At 48.6% G+C, this 16743-nt stretch overlaps 1 protein-coding gene across 2 annotated transcripts in view; it reads left to right on the forward strand.

The window, feature by feature from the left end:
- STUM (stum, mechanosensory transduction mediator homolog) overlaps positions 1 to 16743 on the forward strand; it is a 63361-nt gene that overhangs the window by 34398 nt on the left and 12220 nt on the right. For both annotated transcript variants that reach the window (XM_043923913.1, XM_043923914.1), the window contains exon 2: positions 16400 to 16579. In XM_043923913.1, the coding sequence (XP_043779848.1) occupies positions 16400 to 16579 (180 nt within the window). The remainder of the gene's footprint in view (positions 1 to 16399; positions 16580 to 16743) is intronic.

A 16743-nucleotide genomic window follows, 5' to 3' on the forward strand; every position in this document is an offset into this window, starting at 1 on the left:
CCCATGGCCTTGTGGTCACCATAGTCTTGCTCTCTGTCTCTGACTCAGCCTGTCATCCCTCAGTGGGAGGTGGGGCAAGAGACATTAGTTCTGTGTCCAGAGGCACAGAAGTCAGATGGCCCTGCTACAGGGCCAATGAGCCTTTCTCGTCCTAGGCTGCTGCCTCCAGTTGTGTGGGTCAAAGGTGATACCACACGTGGCTGGCAGCTCTATGCTTTGATAATAACATGTTCTGTTGGCCAGCCACAGAGCACAGTTTAAGATGAAGGAATGTAGACCTACACCCCTTGATGGAAGAGTGTCAAATAATTTGGGGCTACCTTTTGAAATCACACCTTCATTTTTAAAAAGGTGGTCCAATTTGTCATTTCTCTGCTAGATTTTGTAACACATTTCTCCTCTGTTAGTGAACATCATGGGCAATTTACCAGCCTCATATTACCCTCTTTTCACTCCCCGCCCCCTAACTAAGATTTTCACTCAGGAATTCACACCCCAATGCAGTCTGGGCATTATAAAGAAAGCTGACCCTACTTCTGGCTCCAGGGGTGAGCCCAATTGCTTAAGACAGTAAGTACCTTCCATCTTCTGCCAAATCGTTGGTTCAAAGGCGGGCATGTGACAGTCCATTCTGGGTAAATTTCAGGACTCTTGATTGGAATACTAGGACGGAAATGTTCTGTCTTCTCTGGGCAAGTGGTATGTGGATGTGAAAACTGGCACTGCTACAATCATTTTGTCACCATGAGAGAAGTTGGTCTTGCGATAAAGTTGATGCCATGGAAGACAGAGAGGTGGAAGACATTGGGTCTGCGTTGAATCACTGAGTCATGGAATCAAACTAATCCTGAATTCTTATTAATAATAATACAGTGAACAGTGGTTAAGGACTTAGTGTGTTCCAGGCACTTTAAATGCATAATTTCTATTAAGCATTACCAAGAGCCTGGATAAGGGTATTATTATAACTCCTACCTTACAGATGAAGAAATAGGTCAACAAATTTTTGATTAGGAGATAGGCCTCTGGAGGCAGAGTAATTTGCCCACGTCCCCACAGCCAGTAAACAATAATCAGGAATCACACTCAGCGGTCTGACCCTCAAGCGCACTTTTTCTAACCACTGCTCACACTGCCTTTCTGAACTTCTCCAATTATGTAAGCCAATGACTCCCTTTATCATTTGAGCCTACTGAGTTGCTTACTTCCAAAATGAAGAACCGCAGCAGACACCCCCTCTCTGCAGGCGTGGCATGCTCCCATGACATGAGCTGCAACGTCAGCCCTGCGTGGGGAGAGCTGACCTGAGCCCAGCCCCAGGAGCTCCAGCAGGAAGCTGTCCCTGGCATGAGGCACGCATTGGGGCCACTCCGCAAGGCCGGCTCCAGGAAGGGGCAGGTGTGTCTGACTGCCGGGGCTATAGGGAGGCCCCAGCCAGACAGGGGGCACCTGAGCACCAACCCCAAACAGGCCTCCTGCTGCCCTCCCTCCTCCTCCCTGGCCCTCTGGGAGGCTGGGGCACCAGCTCAGCTTTTCTACTGTTACTGTCGTGTGACTGCTGAATCCACTGTGGCTTCTCCAGGTCTCTTGGGACTGGAGTCCTTTCCTGGCTTCCAAACAGGAGCCCTCAGCTTCCTCCTTCTCCTCCCACCTCCAACAGGTGAGCCTGACCCTCCCATCTAAGAGCCCGGCGTTGCCAGCTTCACTGGGAAAGATGCTCTAGGACTGGGGGCTGCATGCCAGAGATGTTTCTGGATGTTCAGGGGCTTTTGTCGCAGCCCAGGTGTGGTCACACAGCATCATTTCTTTTCTGTGTTAGATGTCTGCATGCCATCTGTCCTCTGGTTTAATTGACTGCAACATGATTTTCCCCGTCACCAATCATGTTACCAAAAGGAATATGTGAAATCTGGCTGCTTGCAGCGCAAAAGCCAAGAAATAGGCCAGGTTGGTGGAAAGGAAAGTTTGCCTTACTTCAGATGCCAGCAACTGAGTAGTGGGTAGAGGATGGTGGACATCTGTCCAAAGGCCGATTCTCCCTGCACACCACCCTCCCGCCATCTGCCACAGCAACCAGCAGGGCAAGAGCTTTTGTAGACAGAAGTAGGAGGGGAGACTACACGCAGAAACAATACAGTCATCTCTGACCATCATCTTCAAATTGGTCATCAGTGGTCTGACCAGTGTCATCTTGTTTGTTTTAGATACAGTTAGTCTTCAGTCCCAGGGTCCATTTGTTCCTATTTCTCTGAGGCCGGTTCTCAGAATTGTGACAGCTTATGTCCTGAGTACAGTCTGGTCATCATGCAGTTCACTTCTCCTCCTGGTGTTTTAGTGTCTGTAAGACAGCTCATAGGATATGGCTCAGAATATTAGCTATAGCCCTTGAGAACTGAAGGTCCTTGACTGTGCTTAATGACTGCATTATTATTATCTAGTCTCCTTTGAGTGTTTTCTTTGTTCCGTATTCCTCACTTCTCTGGTTAAACTTATTCTTTGACTTAAGTGTTCCACAGACAAAAGGCAGGCAGAGGACATGGAGGGGGTGCAGGGACCATAGGGTCCTGCTCCGTTTCAGTAAGACGCTGTTTGGTGGGCAACAGAGTCCGATCTTAACAGGTGCCTGAAACTTTTTCTAACTGAAAAAAGGATTTGTTTTTATTTATTTATTTTGTCTGTGCTAGATTTTCATTGCTCTGTGTGGGCTCTTCTCCAGTTACAGCAACCAGAGGCTATTCTTCATTGAGGTGCTCCGACTTCTCATTGTGTGACTTCTCTTTTGTTTCAAAGCACAGACTCTAGGCGTGCGGGCTTCAGTAGCTACAGCACGTGGGCTCAGGAGTTGTGGAATCTTCCTGTACCAGGAATCCAACCTGGGTCCTCTGCATTGGCAGGCAGCTTCTTATTCACTGAGCCACCAGGGAAGTCCCAAGAGAATTTGTTTTTGAAAATAGAGAAAAAGTTACCTCAAATTCTTCCATGTGCTTTCTTGGTGGCTCAGACGGTAAAGAATCCACCTGCAATGCGGGAGACCTGGGTTCAATCTCTGGGTTGAGAAGATCCCCTGGAGGAGGGCATGGCAACCCACTCCAGTAGTCTTGCCTGGAAAATCCCCATGGTCAGAGGAGCCTAGTGGGCTACAGTCCATGGGGTCTCAAAGAGTCGGACACGACTGAGCGACTAAGCGCAGTTCTGCCATGGCAAAACAATTTCCATCTGCTTAATACGCTTCAATCCTTGCCCACAGATGTAAATATTTTAAAATAGACCACTGTACAGTATACATACTATTTTTGTAGTTTCACGTAAAGCACTTGTCTGGCTTGCTGCAGAGTCATCATGATTGTAATTTTACTGGCCGCATAGTACTGTGACATATGGATGCATACGGAGCCTCCGTCTCCATGAGGCTGACATCGGGAACTCAGCAGTTATAATAAATCGTGTTTTAAGGTGGAATGAGGAGTAGTACCATTGGCTACAAGCCACTAGGAGGGCAGGATTCTTTGAGATTTTCAGCTTCACTCATGTTCAAGAATAACTCTTTGTTCATCAGGATTCTGCTCTGGCATCACCTCCTGGGGAAGATTCTCTGGGTCTTCACCCTGCTTGGGGTGAGGGTTCTCCCCTTGCTCCTTGTTCCATGTACTTTACATGCTCGAATTCAGTCCTCACATCCCTATGAGGCAGGCTACTATCATTACTTAACTTCAGATGGGGAAACTGAAGCCTAAAGAGGTTCAGTCACTTGTCAGGATCTCATGGCTTCTGCAGGGGTGGGGGTGCAGCCATTCTGGCTCCAGAGTCCCTTTTATAATGTGGGGTTCCCCTCCCTCTGCCCTGTCCCCCAGGACTGACCTCACGGATTGTGTCCATGACTTCTGTCTCTCACCACCTTGTGAGATTCGTCAGGGCTGGGACACTCCTGTTTGGTGCACGTGGTTTTAGCCCAGCTCTTGGCACCCAGCAGGTGCTTCATAAATGCTGCCTGAATCCATGGAGGAAATGAGTGGATGAAATGAATCGGTATGATTTTAAGGAAGGGGCGACTTTGCACCTGGGAATGCGTGCCTCCAGGCCTGGGTGTCCTGATGGGGGGAGTTCCACCACCCTCTGTGGTGCACAGGTCAGGGGTCCCCGAGGCCTCTGCTGCCGAGGGCTTCAGGCAGGACGCCAGGCCGAGCTGTCCTCCCTCCCGCCCCGTCTGGGGGGCCACCGCTTGAGGCACCTGGGTCAGCTCCCCCAGCATCCCAGTGATGAGCGCCCTCGGGTGCTGGCACACCTGGCTTCCTGCTCACTTGGGTGCCACAGGCCCAGGACAGCCTTGTCCCCTCACTTGACTCAATGAGGAGAGAGTGACTCCAATTCAACAATCTCAATGCAAGCAGATGGCAGCCGCCACAAAGATGTTATTTGTCATTTGGGTGATCGAATGAGGGTCAGCCGTGAGCCCAGAGGCCTTGCCCATTTGGATGAGATGCCCATTGAGTTCAGGGGTGGATGCCGGGCTCGAGTTCCCGAGTCTGTTGCTGCAGCAGTGTCCCCGGAGCAGCGCCTCGGGTTTCACCTCATTGCAGGTTCTCACCGCGGTGATCTCAGAAGGGCTCCCCAGCAGCTGTGACCCTGGGCAGAGCCCCTCTCTGTTTCTAACCTCAGTGTCTACCCATCCATGGAAATTGCATCTTGTCAGGTTGCAAATTCTGAAGAGATGGAAGCTGTGTTGTCTCCTCCAGCAAATGTCACTGCTGCTGCCCTTGCCCATCCGTCCACCTGACGGACCACCCAGAACGCTGGTCCTGCTGGAAGGCAGGAGGGATGAAGCTCGGTCCCCTGGGGCCTCCGTGCCAGCCCGGGCTCCTTGCCCTGGTCAGTACACTGCTGCCCTCCTGGTCCCATCCCCACTTCCTTGGTTTATCCTCTGCCATTTAAGTCAGAATCTGTTGTGACAGGGTTCAAAACTGAGGAACTGAGAAATTGCACATGGTTATGTTTCTGCTCAGGCTGAAGATCTTAGGGAAAACCTGGGGCCCCCGAGAGTCCAAGGGGTCCAGTTCAGTCCTGCAGCTTGTCCAGGGCTGGGAGTGTGTCTTGGAGCACGTCAGGGATCTGGCAGGGGAGGCTGAGGGCAGAGGAGATTTGCTAACAAGCACAGGGAGGCTGGTGCAGTGCCCAGTGCCATTAAAATTAATTATCAGTTGCAGTCAACCTGCCCCCTCACTCCCGTCAGCTTGATGTCACGGTGGCGGCAGTAAGAGGGACAGAGGAGGGAGCTGGTCTCATTTTCTCTGTCCTCAAAGGAAGGATGACAGATTTATTAGTGGTAGACGTGGGGGCTCCCTGTCCTCCTTCCTTTAAACCATGGAGCCTCTTTCATTGGAAAATCTAAGGCCCCATAGTGGCTGTAGTCTCGAACCAGGACTGTTACCTGCGGAGGTCTCACTTGTAAACCCCCTTATCCACCCGAAGCCTTCTTCCTGGCTGCCTTTCCCCGAGTTCCTCAATCCTCAAGTTCCCCAGTGACTCCTCAGCATTTGCCTGAGGCCCAGGGAGGAATACAGAGTGGGTGTCCTAGTCCTTTCTGACTAGGGAGAGGGGAGAGGAGGGGGCACCAGGTGTGGGGTAGCAGCTGGGGCTAAGGGCAAAGTGGTCCTGGGTACCTCACACCTTCTCTTTACTGGGGGCACTGAAAGCTCACCTGTTCACCCTTCATTATTTTTCTTCCTTGAAACTGATGCTCAGAAAGGTTGTAATAAACTCATTTTCCCATCTCTAATTGGTCAGAGATAGATAGAATGTCTGCTCAGAGCTGCTGACAACAGGAGCAAACACCCCATTACTGCACTGAAATAATTAGTTTCCAACTTATAAGCCACCTTCTGATGAACTGCTGCCACCTCATTAGGGGTGGAATGGTGAGAACAGTTCACAAAGCCTTTTGCCACAAGTCCAGGATCGATGGGGCAAAGACACTGGCAGATTTTTTTTTAATGTATTTTTATTTCAGTTGTATTGAGATATAACTGACATACAGTATTGTATAATGATTTGACTTACACACATCATGAAATGAATGTCCATCCTCTCATAAAGAAAGAAAATTAAAGAAATAGAAAAAAAATCCTTTGTGATAAGAACTCTTAGGATTTATTCTCTCAACAACTTTCATATGTAACATGTTATTGTTGTTTAGTTGCTAACTTGTGTCCAACTCTACAATCCCATGGATTGTAGCCCACCAGGCTCCTCTGTCCATGGGGTTTTCCAGGCAAGAATACTGGAGTGGGTTGCCATTTCCTTCTCTAGGGGATATTTCTGACCTGAAGATGAAGCCTCCTTCTCCTGCATCTCCTGTGTTGGCAGGTGGATACCACTGAGCCACCTGGGAAGCCCCATATATAACATAAGTCAGGGTTAATTGTATTTATCACATTGTACATTGCATCCCTAATACTTATTTATCTTATAACTGACTGGAATTTGGTACCTTTTGACTACCTTCATCCAGTTCCACCTTCTCCCACTCTGTCTCTGGTAACCACAAATCCCATCTCTTTTTCTGTGAATGTGTTTGTTTTTGAAGTATAATTGACCTATAACACTATATTAGTTCCTGTTACACAACATAGTAATTTGATATTTCTTACATTTCAAAATGATCGTGATAAGTCTAGTTATCATCTGTTGCCATATAAAGATATTTTATAATTATTGATTTTATTACCCACAATGTACATTTCATACCAATGACTCATTTATTTTGCAACTGGAAGTTTGTACCTCTTAATTTCCCTCACCCATTTCTCTCCTCCCTCTCTGGCAACCACCAGTTTGTTCTCTGTGTTTTTGACTCTGTTTCTGTTTTGTTATGTTTGTTCATTTGTTTTGTTTTTTTTAGATTCTACATATAAGCGAAATCACACAGTATTTGGCTTTCTCTGACTTATTTCACTTAGCATTAATACCCTCTAGGTTTATTCATATTGTTGCAAATGGAAAGATTTCATTCTCTTTTTATGGCTGAGTAGAATTCAATTTATCCATTCCTTATCCATTCATCTATTGGTGGACACCTAGGTTGCTTCTTTACCTTGGCTATTGTAAATAATGCTGCAATGAACATAGACTATATCTTTTCTAATTAGTGTTTTCATTTTCTTCAGATAAATACTCATAAGTGGAAATGCTAGCTCATATGGTAGTTCTATTTTTAGTTTGTTGAGGATCTTCCATACTGTCTTTCACAGTGGCTGCACCAACTTGCATTCTCCCAAAGAAGAGTTCATGAGCGTTTCCTTTTCTCCACATCCTCACCAGCACTTTTTTTTTTTCTGATGATAGCCATTCTGACAGGTGTGAGGTGATATCTCATTGTGGTTTTGATTTGCATTTCCCTGATGGCTAGTGATGTTGAACATCTTTCCGTGTGCCTGTTGGCCATCTGTATATCTTCTTTCGAATTCAGTCTGTCCAGAAATTTCCCAGATAAGAATACTAAAGTGGGTTGCCATCTCCTGACCCAGGGATCGAACCCACATCTCCTGCATTGGCAGGTGGATTCTTTATCACTGAGCCACCAGGGAAGCCCTACTTAGGCCACGGGCACTTTGAAACTATCTTGATTCTGTCTTCCTAGGGCTTTTGTCCAGAATCGTTTATGAACTTCTGGTCACTTCTTTTTCCTCTGCTTTTCCATTTCCAGTTGAAACGATTACATAATGATGAAAACTTGATGACCAGACCAGCTGAATTAGAATCTCAGTGTTGTTTGACCCAGGAAGATGTATTTTTAGCACAATTTCCATTGCTTCTTATGCTGCATCCCCCCCACCAGGTTTGAGAAATGGAATCTTATAGAACTGGGTTTGACCCTGAACGTGATCTCCCATTTATCTCATTCTGGCTCTGAGTTGGACACAGTCAGCAGTGGGCTGTGTTCTGTAGGGTGTGGCTTGTCCTTTCATTAGGCTGTGAAGTCCAGACCAAGGCTTCCCTTACATTTCTTTCTTGAGGCTCACATTCAAAGTTTTGCCGAGAGAGAGCTGTGCTCAACCAACCCTCCCTGGAGGAGTGATGGAGGGCATCCAGGTGTAAGTCTCAGCCACTGGTGAGCGGCACATTTTAATGACCACAGAGCCAGCTGCAGGTGATGCCTGGAATCCAACTGGACTTCCTGGCCTCCGTCCCAGGGGAGCACATTTTCTTGGGAGCAGCTGCTTCAGAGGAAATCTTTACCCTTCTCCCCGTTGTGACCCTCCCCATTCCCCCATCCACCTGCTTTAAGCTCAGAACCTTCCACCACCCCCTTGTGAGTCATGAGAAAACCTGAGCCTGATGGGACTCTTGAAGGATAATTTCGGCTCCCAGGCTCCATCCTGATGGGAGACTGCCAGCTCGCTTTGCCTTGCTTCTCCTCCTCCTGTCCCCACCACCAGGACCCTTTGGGACATTCAGGATGGAAGTGAAAGAACCCTTCCCCTCCCACTGCCCACTCCTGGAGCCTCAGCCCGAGCTCCTTGGGGAAGCCAGTGATCTCAGCAGAGCCCTGATGGCCAGAGAGGACTGTGGCTGCAAAGCCCTCTGGCTGCAAAGCCCTCTGGCATCTTTGCTGTAAGTCTCTATGGGCTGGGGGCAGGGTCCTCCTCAGGCTTCTCCACCCATCTGTCTCCATGTAGGACACAGAATGCATATGTCTGCACCTAGCTTCCAGGTGTCTTTCAGCAAACTGATTATTGTAGTTGACAGTTCAGTTCATTACCATCATTTTCCTTTGTGCCAGTCAGTGTTTGGCTGGACCTTGTTGCTGTTTAATCAATCAGTCATGTCCAACTCTTTGTGACGTCATGGACTGTAGCCAGCCAGGCTCCTCTGTTCTATGCGATTCTCTAGGCAAGGGAATACTAGAGTCGGTTGCCATTTCCTTCTCCTGGGAATCTTCCCAACCCATGGATTGAAACTGCATCACCTACATTACACGTGAGTTCTTTACCATTGAGCCCCCAGGGAAGCCCTGATTGGACCTGGGCCCCTGCCAGAAACATTATGTCCAGGCCCCTGCCTCTGCTGTGGAGGACAGCTTCCCTGACTGAGATCTGAGTCTTGTGGGGGATGCTTTGGGACAGAGTTAAAGGCCAGAATTGTGGGCTAATTTCCTACCAGGTTGTGTGGTTCTCTGGTTCTCTATCTGGGAGGGCAATCTCTCCACCTATCAGGGAAGGATTCTCAAGCCTGATTGTGTGTTGGAATCAGCTGGGGGAATGCTTCTTTTCTGATCTCAAACAAGCAGTCCCTGGACCCATCCCTGTGCCTCTGGTGGCCTGGAGGCACCCTGCAGGCACCCTGCAACCTGCGTTTGTATAAACCTTCAGTTCAGTTCAGTTCAGTCACTCAGTCGTGTCCGAATCTTTGTGATCCCATGGACTGCAGCATGCCTGGCTTACCTGTCCATCACCAACTCCCAGAGCTTTCTCAAACTCATGTCCATTGAGTTGGTGATGCCATCCAACCATCTCATCCTCTGTCACCCCCTTCTCCTCCTGCCTTCAGTCTTTCCCAGCATCAAGGTCTTTTCCAATGAGTCAGTTCTTCACATCATGTGGCCAAAGTATTGGAGTTTGAGCTTCAGCCTCAGTCCTTCCAATGAATATTCAGGACTGATTTCCTTTAGGATGGACTGGCTGGATCTCCTTGCAGTCCAAGGGACTCTCAAGAGTCTTCTCCAACCCCACAGTTCAAAAGCAACAGTTCTTTGGCGCTCAGCTTTCTTTATAGTACAACTCTCACATCCACACATGACTACTGGAAAAACCATAGCTTTGACTAGATGGACCTTTTTCAGCAAAGTAATGTCTCTGTTTTTTAATATTCTGTCTAGGTTGATCATAGCTTTTCTTCCAAGGAGCAAGCATCTTTTAATTTCATGGCTGCAGTCACCATCTGCAGTGGTTTTGGAGCCCAAAAAAATAAAGTCTCCCACTGTTTCCACTGTTCCCCATCTATTTGCCATGAAGTGATGGGAAGGGATGCCATGATCTTAGTTTTCTGAATGTTGAGTTTTAAGCCAACTTTTCCACTCTCCTTTTTCACTTTCATTAAGAAGCTCTTTAGTTCTTCTTTGCTTTCTGCCGTAAGGATGGTGTCATCTGCATATCTGAGGTTATTGATATTTCTCCCAGCAATCTTGATTCCAGCTTGTGCTTCATCCAGCCCAGCATTTCGCATGTTGTACTCTGCATAGAAGTTAAATAAGCAGGGTGACAATATACAGCCTTGACATACTCCTTTCCTAATTGGGAAATAAATTTCCATTTGGAAATAAATAAACCTCAGTTGGAGAACTCTAACGTGTGAACTAGTTTGGAAAATCTGCAATAGATCCCCCCACCCCTCACCTTTTCACCTGGTCAAAAACCTTGCTACCTGCTTCTCTGGTCTGGTTATATCCTCATCCTCTCCCTCCCCGCCAGCTTCTCCTCAGCAGCCATACAAACTTGAGTTTCTCCCAAGGACTTTGGAGAGAGGGGTCCTCTCCCATGTTCTCGAATCCTCACCTCTTTTTCTCCCTGAAACTCTGATATCCTGCTCTCTGCTCTCAGCCCCTCAGCTTCTCAGACTCTCCCTGAGGCCACTGGTGACTTAATTCGACCCGGGACCCGCCTGTCCCCACTCCCTCTCTGCAGCAGGTGACCCTGTCCACCAGCTCCTCTTCCCTGAGACTCCTCTGTGTCTGGGACACACACTCTCACCTCTCTCTGATCGGCCCCCCTCTGTCCCCTTGGTGGTCTTGATGTCCCCTGGGGCTTTCCTTGAATTCCACCCCCTCCTGGGTGACCCTATTCATTTTGATGACTTCCGCTACCTGCAGGCGACCCTCCTGAGTCTGTCTCCAGCTCGGCTCTGCTCAGCCCATGGGTACCGCCCTCACTGGCCTCCCCCCCTGGTTTATGGCTCCACACTCACCACATAGTGTGGGAAACCAGACCTCCAGACCCGACTGTGCCCCCTTTTCCCTTCTCTGAAATGAACAGGCCCCTCAATCCCCAGGGCACCCCCTCCTCCTCCTGGGGGTCCTTCTCTTGCCTGCACCCACTACCGTGCCTCCCTGCCCACCTCATCTCACTTCACCTCCCAGACTCTGCCTTATCCCTTCTGCCCCGTCCTCCCCTTGGAGGTCTCAACCCTGACCTGTGATTCCCCACTGGAACCAGCCTTCCCAGGGGCTGCCTGGTTGCCTGGAAGAGGAAGCCAGGCCCCATAGCAAGGCCCTCAGAGCCCCCTCCAGTCCGACAGCTGCCCACCTCCAGCCCCGTTTGTCATCCCTGCCCGGCACGCGGCACCCTGTGCTCAGCGCCCTGTACCCTCAAGTCCCCTGCCACCCTCTGGGCTTCTGGACGGACATGCTAGGTTGTCTCTGGGGTATTCTTCCCCTCCTCCCCTTGACTCTTTCCCGTTGGCTTTCTAGACCTTTCCCCTCATCACGTTTTCTTCTGTGACGTCTTTCCTGGTAAACCAAACTTGATTCGTCACTGTTCTTTCTGGAACCCAGTGTCCCCACCAGAGCGTGAGTTCCCCGCAAGGGACCCAGCCAGCCTCCACCACCAGCCTGCACTCTCTGTTCCAGGGCCTGGCACTGGCTCGGGGTTGGTGCTCATGGAATAAACTGGAACTAACTGGTTGCTGTTGGGAGTGGGGGGCTCTTTCTTTAGCAAGTAAGACTCATTTAAATAATAACTCTTCATATGCAACTGTGCTAAAATCATTCTTTTAATTTCCTGTTGAGTAGATTAAAACGATGTTTGTATGTTGAAAATCCATTTGCTTAATGCTGACCTCCTATGGCACGTGCATGCGTGTGTGCTAAGTCGCTTCAGTCATGTCCAACTCTGCAGCACTACGGACTGTAACCCACCAGGCTCCTCTGTCCATGGGATTCTCCAGGCAAGAATACTGGAGTGGGTTGTCATGCCCTCCTCTGGGGCATCTTCCCAACCCAGGGATCCAACCCACATCTCTTGTCTCCTACATTGGCAGGTGGATTCTTTACTACTAGTGCCACCTGAGAAGCCCTTCTATGGCGTATATTACCTTATATGGCAAAAAGGGTGACATCACAAACTCAATGGACATGAGTCTGAGCAAACTCCAGGAGATGGTGAAGGACAGGGCAGCCTGGTGTGCTGGCAGTCCAGGGGGTCACAAAGTGTTGGACGTGACTGAGTGACTGAACAAAAACAACAAATGGCTAAAGGGACCTGTCACCATTGTTTCCTAGTAAATGAAATTATTTATCCAAATTAATAATTTGGATAATTAATAATTTATCCAGATTGATGCAACTGCAGGTAATATATGTACATATTGTACAAGTTGGTATGTGAATAATGTGCTTTTATTTTTATGCATGTCTTAGTTTGTCAATGTGGGTAAAAGAATAGTGCCTGAAAGTCCCTCCCACACCACACCCATGTTGTCTTTTAAATAAAATGTGGGTCAGCCCAGCTTCCCCAGCAGATAAGCCTTCCTTTTTGCTGATGTTGCTTGTCTCCAGGGCAGCAGGCTGGCTAGGCCTCCCTGCCTCCATGGCAAGCAACTAGATGCATGAAGAGGCTCACTGGCCTCTAATCAGTTTGGTAATTCTGGTGAGATTCCATTTTTTGGCAGAGGATGGATTAGATGACCTTTTAACTAAGAATCTCTGAGTTCAGGGGTTTCCTTATGCTCAAATTTTTCATATCAGATACATGTTAGGCTGAGCCATATGAAATTTCTGTTATTCAGCTACTCTGACCTACAAAGATGGTGATTTCTTATGGTTCAGTCTAGCAAAAACTTGTTCCCATTTCCTAGGCAGGACGACCATGGCGAGGCCACAGCTACAAAGAGACAGGGGGTCACCGAACCTCAGCCAGATCCCACTGAGTTAGGACACTGTTGGCCAGAGTCAGGGCACTGTCTGCTTCCATGAAGGACATTGGCCGGGGCAGGGGTGGGGGCATGTGGAGAGGTTCAAGAATATTTCGAAAATCATTGAGGATGAAGTTTCTTTCCTTTTCCCCTCCAATTCTTTTTATTGTAATAAACTACACAGAATGTGAAATTTGCCATCTTATCCATTCTTAAGTGCACAATTCAGGGGCATTAAGCACATTCAAATTGCTGTGCACCCGTCACCACCGTCTGTCTCCAGAACTCTTTTATCTTACAATACTGAGACTCTGTACACATTAAACAGTAGCTCCTCATAACCTCCTCCCCCAGACCTTGGCAACCAGCATCCTATTTCCTATTCCTATGATTCTGACTACTCTAGGTAACTCATATAAGTGAAATAATACATTTTTCTTTTTGTAACTGGCTTATTTCACTTTAGTGTAATGTCATCAGGGCTCATCTATGTTGTACACGTGTCAGAATTTCCTCCCTTTTTAAGGATGTATACTATTCCGTGATATGCATAGATCATGTTTTGCTTGTCCATTCATCCATCTATAGACACTTGGGTTGCCCCCATGTTTCAGCTATTGTGAATAATACTGCAATGAACACAGGCATACTAATATCTCTTTGAGACCTTACTTTCAATTCTTTTGGGTATATACCCAGAAGTGGAATTCCTGGGTTATATGGCAACTCTATTTTTAATTTTATGGAGGAAGGGCCATACTGTTTTCCATAACTTTCCTTAATTTTTAATGTAAGGCTGGAACACCCTAGACTGAAAAGAGCTCAGGCTTCCACTGTGGACAAATCTGGGTTTAAATCTGGGTTCTACTCTGTGGACAAGTCATTTAGCCTCTTTGATCTTTGGTTTCCCCATCTGTAAAGTGTGGATAATAATAACCATCAGGAACTGTCATAAGAATTAGAGGTAGTGTGGGTCGGAGAGGGTGGTAGTATGTTGTAATGCCCTATAGGGATGCATTAAATGACACCTGTGTTAATTTTACTTAGTATTTCCCCCACATGCTCCTGTTCACCTTCTACCATCTTGCCGCTTTGGCTGTATTTTTTTAATGGTGTCATCTAGTGTTTATCTCATGTCTCACAGCATGATACATAAGCAGAGGCAATGGATGGTGACATATACATTCTAATGGTCCCTACATCCTATTTCCTTCCATGTCCACTACTAAGCCCTGAATTCATGTCCCCATCACTTTTCAGTTCTCTTTTCTCCAAGTTTGTCTTTCTCATCAGACAGTGGTGGGGTCAATGCCTACCCATGCATGAGACCTTGAACGAGATACTTAATCCTCTTTTTAAAATTAATTAATTTATTTATTTTTGGCTGTGCTGGGTCTTTGTTGCTGTGCAGACTCTTTCACTAGTTATGGCGAGTGGGAGCTACTCTTTAGTTGTGGTGCACAGGCTTCTCATTGTGGTGGCTTCTCTTGTTGTGGAGCACTCAGGCTGTGGAGCTCAGGCTCAGTAATTGTGGGGCCCCGGCTTTGTTGCTCCAAGGCATGTGGGATCTTCCCAGACCAGGAAGCAAACCTGCTTCTGCATCGGCTGGAGGATTCTTAACCACTGGACCACCAGGGAAGCCTGAGATACTTAATTCTTGACTCTGAGTGTGTGTGCGCACTTTAAAATGTAGGTTTTGTTATTATTAATAGTGAGGTATGGTGAGGCCAACAGATCAGGAAATGACAGTCATTGGAAATATAGTTTGTTACTCACAGTTCCTAAGAGGAGAGGGCATACCACACTTTGGAGGTACACATGTGGAAGGACCAGGGACCATTAGGAGGCAGAGGAAGTTAGGGGGAGACTTGGGCAGGAAACTTTGCTGTGATTTCCATGGGAAGGAATGTCAAGACAGGTCAAGCAGGCTTACGATGGGCTGGTGTTCCCCCAGGGTGTAGGGACACCCTGAGCTGTCTGGTGCCTGGCTCTGAGTGATTAGGACAGAGAAGAGTGACCCAGAGGGTGAGAGTCTATAAAAGAGCAGTCTGGGTGTGCATTCTCAATTGTTTGTCTTGCATAAGAAAGTCATTTGCTATCCCTAGGAATTGGCTAGCCCTGGGAGGGGGATCCCTACAGAGTCAGCAAGTCTCCAGATACCAAAGCATCAGAAACTCCAGGTTGATGCAACATGTAAGATAGTGTGATAGACAGAATGATGCCCACCCCCAGAGATATCCATATCCTGATCCCAGAACCCGCAAAGATGCTACCTTACATAAAAAGGAAGGACTTTTCAGATGTGACTAATTTAAGGATCTTAAAAATATGGGGCTTACCCTGGATTATCCAGTGGGCCCAGGATAGTCAGAAGGGTCCCTACAAGAGGGAGACAGGAGGATCATAGTCAGAGGGAGAAGATGTAAGGATGGAAGCTGAGGTCTGAGAGGAGAGATGTACAGCTCCTGGCTTTGATGACGAAGGAAGGGGCCATGAGCCAAGGAATGCGGGCAACCTTGAGAAAATGGAAAAGGCAAGGAAACCACTGTCCCCCAGAGCCTCCAGAAAGGACCCAGCCCTGAGGACCCATTTCAGACTTCTGATCTCCAGCACTGTATTGCTTTAAGCCACTAAGTTTGCATTAACTTGTTACAGCAGCCTTCAGGAACTCACACAGATAGGAGGAAGGCCAACTAACTTGCAGGGTTATTACGAGGCTCAGAGCCCCTGTAGAAAAGAGCCTGGCTTGAGAGAAGTGTCAATAAAAATGTAGTGATATTATTAATACCTGCAGGGCTCTGGGAAATGTGGGATGAGGTAAGGACCATGGACACAGCCACCACATTGCTTTGTACCTTGTGGCTGCTCAGAAAATCTCGGGCTCTCTGTCCCTCCTCTTACAGGTCTGGGGTGTCTGGGAGAGCCCCTTGAAGGAAGGGTTCTTCCCCCACCCCGACCACCACTGGCCCCAGCCCCCCAAAAAAGAGGCTCAACAGGAAGGGTTCTGGGAGATGCACCTTGGCCTGAGCTTACTCCCCTCTGCAAGCACCGTGGTCAGTGTGTGTGCTGGGGGTCATTTCCTGAATTTACCCTGTGGGTGGCTTCCCTGTCCCCTCAATGACTCCAGCTCCTACCTCTGGACTCTGAGGCCCTAAGGATCTTTGCCACACGAGGTTGGTGTCCTTTCCACCTGTTGCCTGTTGTCCTTTCAAGGGGCTGCACTGTGGCTCCTTAATGGCAGGGATGGATTGTTAGGTGACATCTGTGTTCCCCTGAGGCCTCAGGACTATGCTGGGTCCTTGGCCACCCAGGGCCATGCTTCCTCCAGGCTGGTACATTGGCATCTCTAGCGTGGGCATCTCTAGCAAAGTGCTGGACACGAGCTGTTCCTCTCGGAGCTCCCAGAGGGCGAGCCGCTGGGGCCCCAGCTCATGATGGGCACATGTGCCGCTGTGTCTCCCAGTGCCCTCCAAAGGCTGTCCCCTCTGGCCTCTCACAGGGACGTTCGTCTCGGCCTTCACCGTGCTGTGTGGCGCCCGCACGGACCTCCCGGACAGGCACGTGTGCTGTGTCTTCTGGCTGAACATCGCCGCGGCCCTCATCCAGATCCTCACGGCCATCGTCATGGTGGGCTGGATCATGAGCATCTTCTGGGGCATGGACATGGTCATCCTCGCCAGTGAGTAGCTGCTGGCGCCCCACCTCCCTGGGGGGCTGGGGCTGGGCCGGGATGCGGGGAGCAGGGCTGGAGGAGGGGCGGGGGCTGGTCGTTTGTTTGTGATCCTGTTGGGGGGCAGGTGGGGGCTTCGCAGGGAGATCTGCATGGCTGGGCCTGCTCCTCCC

This window comes from Cervus elaphus, chromosome 14, assembly GCF_910594005.1.
Source record: "Cervus elaphus chromosome 14, mCerEla1.1, whole genome shotgun sequence".
NCBI lineage: Eukaryota > Metazoa > Chordata > Mammalia > Artiodactyla > Cervidae > Cervus > Cervus elaphus.